The sequence below is a fragment of the Vipera ursinii genome (assembly GCF_947247035.1).
Source record: "Vipera ursinii genome assembly, contig: SUPER_Z_unloc_1, whole genome shotgun sequence".
Classification (NCBI taxonomy): Eukaryota; Metazoa; Chordata; class Lepidosauria; order Squamata; family Viperidae; genus Vipera; species Vipera ursinii.
This window is the reverse complement of record NW_028148449.1, coordinates 862,126-868,125: the sequence shown is the minus strand read 5'-3', so window position 1 is coordinate 868,125 and position 6,000 is coordinate 862,126. Positions and strand designations below refer to the sequence as shown.

The 6,000-nt window shown below is 54.6% G+C and overlaps 1 protein-coding gene across 1 annotated transcript in view; it reads right to left on the bottom strand.

Moving 5' to 3' along the window:
• LOC310650484 (SCO-spondin-like) overlaps positions 1-6,000 on the bottom strand; it is a gene marked incomplete at its 5' end in the record, with an annotated part of 163,300 nt that overhangs the window by 103,376 nt on the left and 53,924 nt on the right. Inside the window, 3 exons of the mRNA XM_083380033.1 lie at positions 1,093-1,461; positions 2,815-2,956; positions 5,137-5,359. Coding sequence (XP_083236159.1) covers positions 1,093-1,461; positions 2,815-2,956; positions 5,137-5,359 — 734 coding nt within the window. The remainder of the gene's footprint in view (positions 1-1,092; positions 1,462-2,814; positions 2,957-5,136; positions 5,360-6,000) is intronic.

The window sequence follows — 6,000 nt, the reverse complement described above, 5'->3', positions numbered from 1 at the left end:
TGGACATCACCTGGGACATCACCTCACAGATGACATTGTGGCACAGCGGACCTAACGGAATAGCAGGGTTGGGAGGGACCTTGGAGGTCATCTACCCCAACCCCCCTGCTCAAGGAGACCCTGGAGGTCATCTAGTCCAACCCCTTGCTCGAGCAAGAGACCCTTACCAGAATCACAGAATCACAGTCGACAGGGACCCTGGCGGTCATCTAGTCCAACCCCCTGCTCAAGGCGGAGACCCTTACAGAATCACAGGGTCGGAAGAGACCCTGGAGGTCATCTAGTCCAACCCCCTGCTTGAGCAGGAGACCCTTACCAGAATCACAGAGTCAGGAGGGCCCCTGGCAGTCATCTAGTCTAACCCCCTGCTCAAGGAGGAGACCCTTACAGAATCACAGTGTCGGAAGAGACCCTGGAGGTCATCTAGTCCAACCCTCTGCTCGAGCAGGAGACCCTTACCAGAATCACAGTGTCGGAAGAGACCCTGGAGGTCATCTAGTCCAACCCTCTGCTCGAGCAGGAGACCCTTACCAGAATCACAAAATTGGAAGGGACCTCAGAGGTCATCTAGTCCAACCCGCTGCTCAAGCGGCAGACCCTTACAGAATGAGGGCAACGTAAGTTGACAACAGCTCCCCCCTTCTTTGGGGCAGCCCTTCAAATACTGGAATGCTGCTATTATGTCCCCCCCCTGGTTCTTTTCTCTAGACTAGCCAAACCCAAGTCCCGGCGCCATTTTCTTCACGGGTTTCGACTCTCCGGGCCCCTGATCCTCTTACTCGCTCTTCTCTGCACCTCTTCCAAAGTCTCCACATCTTTCTTTCTTTTTTTGTGTGTGATATGGGCTGTAGTATTCCTAAGGCTTTACAACGCGGCACTAAGACTTCCCAGTGATTTTGATTCCGTGCCTCTGTTTGCGCAACCCGGGATCGTGTTAGCCTTTTTTCGGACACGGCCGCACACGGGCTGGCTCACATTGAAGGGATCGTCCACTGGGATGCCGAGATCCGTCTGACGGTGACGGGTGTTTGAGCCAGGTGTTAAGTTGGGGATACCACCCACCCCGCCGTATTTGGGTCACGCCGGCCTCACCTGACACGGCGGGCCTCCATCCAGGTGTTCCAGGTCGGGGTGGAAAAATGTAGCCCGTAGGCACTCTTGAAGCAACGCCGGGTCCCGGAGTCACCGAGGGCCGAGAGGTGGGCCAGCCAATGCTGAGTGTTGTCGGGGATAAGGCCACAGGAACGGTGGTTTTCTGGAAGCGCCGAGACGGCGTCGGCCTCATAGCGCTGGTCGAGGAAACTGTCGCGGTCTCCGGCTTGGTGACCGGCGGCAACCAGGTGGAGGTGCCAAGGGGCTTCTCCGGAGAAGTGGCAACTGCGGTGGCTCTCGTACGGAGTATTCCTGGGGCTGGGCTACTACTGCTGGCAGAGGTCCACCGGCCCACGGCGCCCTCCGTCTCTGGGGTGCGCGAGAAAGAACCAAACGGTCAGAGGAGAAGAAGAGGAAGGCGCGCATGCGCACACACACACACACACATACACACACACATGCACACACACATACCGTCGCAAAAAATTGAGCCTCTTCCAGCCTAGGTTAAGCTGTCTTGCTAGAGGCAGGGGTGGGATTCAGCCGGTTCACACCAGTTCGGCAGAACCGGTAGCAAGATTTTGTGGAGTTCAGAGAACCAGCTTAATGCCCAGGGCTTCTGGAAGTCCAGTCTGGGCCTCGGAGGTCTGGAGGAGGCCTCCCAGGCCTAGAACGGCCCGCTGGAAGTGTGTGGATGCCGCTTCCGGAAGTCCGTTCTAGGCCTCGGAGGACTCCCAGCCCTAGAATGGCCCACCGGAAGTGCATGGATTCCGCTTCCGGAAGTCCGTTCTAGGCCTCGGAGGCCTCTTAGGCCTAGAATGGTCCGCTGGAATTGCATGGATGCCGCTTCCGGAAGTCCGTTCTAGGCCTCGGAGGCCTCCCAGGCCAAGAACGGTCTGCAGGAAGTGTGTGGATTCCGCTTCCAGAAGTCCGTTCTAGGCCTCGGAGGCCTCTTAGGCCTAGAATGGTCCACTGGAAGTGCATGGATGCCGCTTCCGGAAGTCTGTTCTAGGCCTCAGAGGCCTCTTAGGCCTAGAATGGTCCGCTGGAAATGCATGGATGCCGCTTCCGGAAGTCCGTTCTAGGCCTCGGAGGCCTCCCAGGCCAAGAACGGTCTGCAGGAAGTGTGTGGATTCCGCTTCCGGAAGTCCGTTCTAGGCCTCGGAGGCCTCTTAGGCCTAGAACGGTCCGCTGGAAGTGCATGGATGCCGCTTCCGGAAGTCCGTTCTAGGCCTCGGAGGCCCAGGCCTGCATCTAATAAGAGAACCGGTTGTTCAGGTATTTGAATCCCACCACTGGCTAGAGGTCCCCAACCTGTGGGCCACGGCCCACTAGTGGGACATGACTTATTTGTAACCGGGCCACGTGAGTGGCTGGCTGGTGCGCCTGCGTGCACAAAAGCCGCAGTTGCGTGAGCATTGCCGGCCCTCAGAGCATCGTGTGAGTGGCGTTGTCAAGTTTCCGAAATATGGGCTGCTAACATCGAATGCTATTGCTTGTCAGGCGTGGCCACTGGAGGCCTCATTCACACGAGTGTTGGAGGTGGTCTCGGCCCCGCTCATGCAAGCAATGGGTTCTAAGACTTTAGTGTCTTTTTTCAACGACGTGTAAGCACTATTTATCTTCTTTTTTGCCCCTCCCCTGCTCCACCATCTCTGTAACCTCCAGGCCCCCAATATCCCCACCAGGCCCCCAACTTCCCCTCCCCAACCCTCAACTCACTCCAGGCACAGCCATACACCTCCAGGCGCATGGCAATGCTTTGGTGGTACTCCATGGGCACGAAGCGCAGGAAACGGGCGAGGAGTGTCGGGCTGAGCTCCAGCCGGGTCGGGGTGCTGCCGTCTGAGTTCCCCTCCAGAACCTGCAGGATGGAAGGACGGCAAAACCGCTGGTTCAAGAGCATGGAACCCCCCTCCTCCTCTTGGCAAAGCAGAGAAGAGCATCGGAGAGAAGGTTTTTTAAGGACGGAGAGAAAGGGATGGAAAAATGGAAGAGAGTAACCCACAGAGAGATGACACGATTAAAGGCTGTCTCTCTCTCTTTGTGACGGTCACAATCGCTCCCTAGATTGTGGCAACACCCGCAAAGAGAGCGTGGAGAGGACGAAATCGCTGGTTCAAGAGCATGGAACCGCCTCCTCCTCTTGGCAAAGCAGAGAAGAGCATCGGAGAGAAGTTTTTTTAAGGACGGAGAGAAAGGGATGGAAAAATGGAAGAGAGTAACCCACGGAGAGATGACACGATTAAAAGCTGTCTCTCTCTCTTTGTGACGGTCACAATCGCTCCCTAGATTGTGGCAACACCCGCAAAGACAGTGTGGAGAGGACGAAATCGCTGGTTCAAGAGCATGGAACCGCCTCCTCCTCTTGGCAAAGCAGAGAAGAGCATCGGAGAGAAGTTTTTTTAAGGACGGAGAGAAAGGGATGGAAAAATGGAAGAGAGTAACCCACGGAGAGATGACACGATTAAAGGCTGTCTCTCTCTCTTTGTGACGGTCAGAGTCGCTCCCTAGATTGTGGCAACACCTGGAAAGAGAGCGTGGAGAGGACAAAACCGCTAGTTCAAGAGCATGGAACCGCCTCCTCCTCTTGGCAAAGCAGAGAAGAGCATCGGAGAGACGTTTTTTTAAGGACGGAGAGAAAGGGATGGAAAAATGGAAGAGAGTAACCCACAGAGAGATGACACGATTAAAGGCTGTCTCTCTCTCTTTGTGACGGTCACAGTCGCTCCCTAGATTGTGGCAACACCCGCAAAGACAGTGTGGAGAGGACGAAACCGCTAGTTCAAGAGCATGGAACTGCCTCCTCCTCTTGGCAAAGCAGAGAAGAGCATCGGAGAGAAGTTTTTTAAGGACGGAGAGAAAGGGATGGAAAAATGGAAGAGAGTAACCCACGGAGAGATGACACGATTAAAAGCTTTCTCTCTCTCTTTGTGACGGTCACAATCGCTCCCTAGATTGTGGCAACACCCGGAAAGAGAGCGTGGAGAGGACGAAACCGCTAGTTCAAGAGCATGGAACTGTCTCCTCCTCTTGGCAAAGCAGAGAAGAGCATCGGAGAGAGGTTTTTTTAAGGACGGAGAGAAAGGGATGGGAAAATGGAAGAGAGTAACCCACAGAGAGATGACACGATTAAAGGCTGTCTCTCTCTCTTTGTGATGGTCACAATCGCTCCCTAGATTGTGGCAACACCCACAAAGAGAGCGTGGAGAGGACAAAACCGCTGGTTCAAGAGCATGGACCTGCCTCCTCCTCTTGGCAAAGCAGAGAAGAGCATCGGAGAGACGTTTTTTTAAGGACGGAGAGAAAGGGATGGAAAAATGGAAGAGAATAACCCACGGAGAGATGACAGGATTAAAGGCTGTCTCTCTCTCTTTGTGACGGTCACAATCGCTCCCTAGATTGTGGCAACACCCGCAAAGAGAGCGTGGAGAGGACAAAACCACTAGTTCAAGAGCATGGAAGGACGGAGAGAAAGGGACGGGGAAATGGAAGAGAGTAACCCATGCGAAGATGACACTATTAAAAGCCATCTCAAAGCTCGCACGAGTAGGGCCGCGATGCTCATGGTGAAGCTTGAGCGAGTGGGGCTGCGATGCTCACACCAGTGGGGCTACAAACACCCAGGAAGCTTGTGCGAGTGGGACTGCAACGCTCGTGGTGAAGCTAATGCAAGTGGGGGTCACAAACACCCGCAAAGCCCTTGTGAGCGGGGCCATGACGCTCGTGGCGAAGCTCGCGGGAGTGGGGCGGCGATGCTGATGGAAGTGAGGCCACAAACGTCCGTGAAGATCGGGCGAGCGGGACCGTGACAACCTGCTGTGACCCTCGGGCGAGTGGGGGCGGGGATGCTCGTGCGCGTGGGCCAGCGATGCTTGCGCAAGTGGCCCACAGGCCATGGTCCAGTTGTGGACCCCTGATCCAAACCACATTCCACCCCAGGGTCAGAGACCCTAGGATAGGGAAACCACGAGGCCAGGTTGACTTGTCGGTCCTGGATCCCCTCCGGAATTGGAAGTGGGGTGGGGGTGGGGGGCGCCATACCTGAGCTTGCAGGGATGTGGCTGGGCCGTAACCAGGTTTGCTGTAGTTCCAAAAATGGACCCCATCATTGCTGTAGAGCAGGCGATAGCCTGAGACGAATCCCCCAGACCTGCCTCCGCCTTGAGTGGCCACCGCCGTGATGAAGAAAGGCTGGAGAAGGTCCACCTGGAAATAAGGATTGGGGTCAAACTGCCGGGGGCTCCATCCTGGCTCCATGTCCTGTCTGGAAAAAGGAGACCCCAAAATTGGTTCCAGTCCCGGACCAGACCAGACCATTACTGTAGATGGAACATCTGAACATCTGTCTTGATCCCGTCTTCTTCTGGAGACCTTTCCTGGCTAGGAGAACAAGTTCCCATCCTGCTTTTGTCCTCTTTCCATCCCGAAATGGATGGATTGATGAAGAGTTGAGTGGATGGAGGATGGATGGATGGATGGAGAGATGGATGGATGGATGGAAAGATGGATGGATGGATGAAGAGATGGATAGGTAGAGAGATAATAGAAATATAGATCAGTTCTTCTCAACATGCTATCTGGAGAATTCTGGGAGTTGAAGTCCACCCATCTTCAGGCTGAGAAACATCTAGATGGATGGATGGATGGAGAGATGGATGGAGAAATAAAGAGTTAGATAGATGGATGGAGGGATGGATGGAGAGATAGATGGATGTCTGGATGAAGAGGGATGGATGGAAAGATAGAGAGATGATCGAAAGACATAGATCAGTTCTTCTCAACATGCTCTCTGGAGAATTCTGGGAGTTGAAGTCCACCCATCTTCAGGCTGAGAAACATCTAGAAAGATCGAAGGATGGACGGACGGACGGATGGATGGATGGAGCGATGGATGGAGAAATGAAG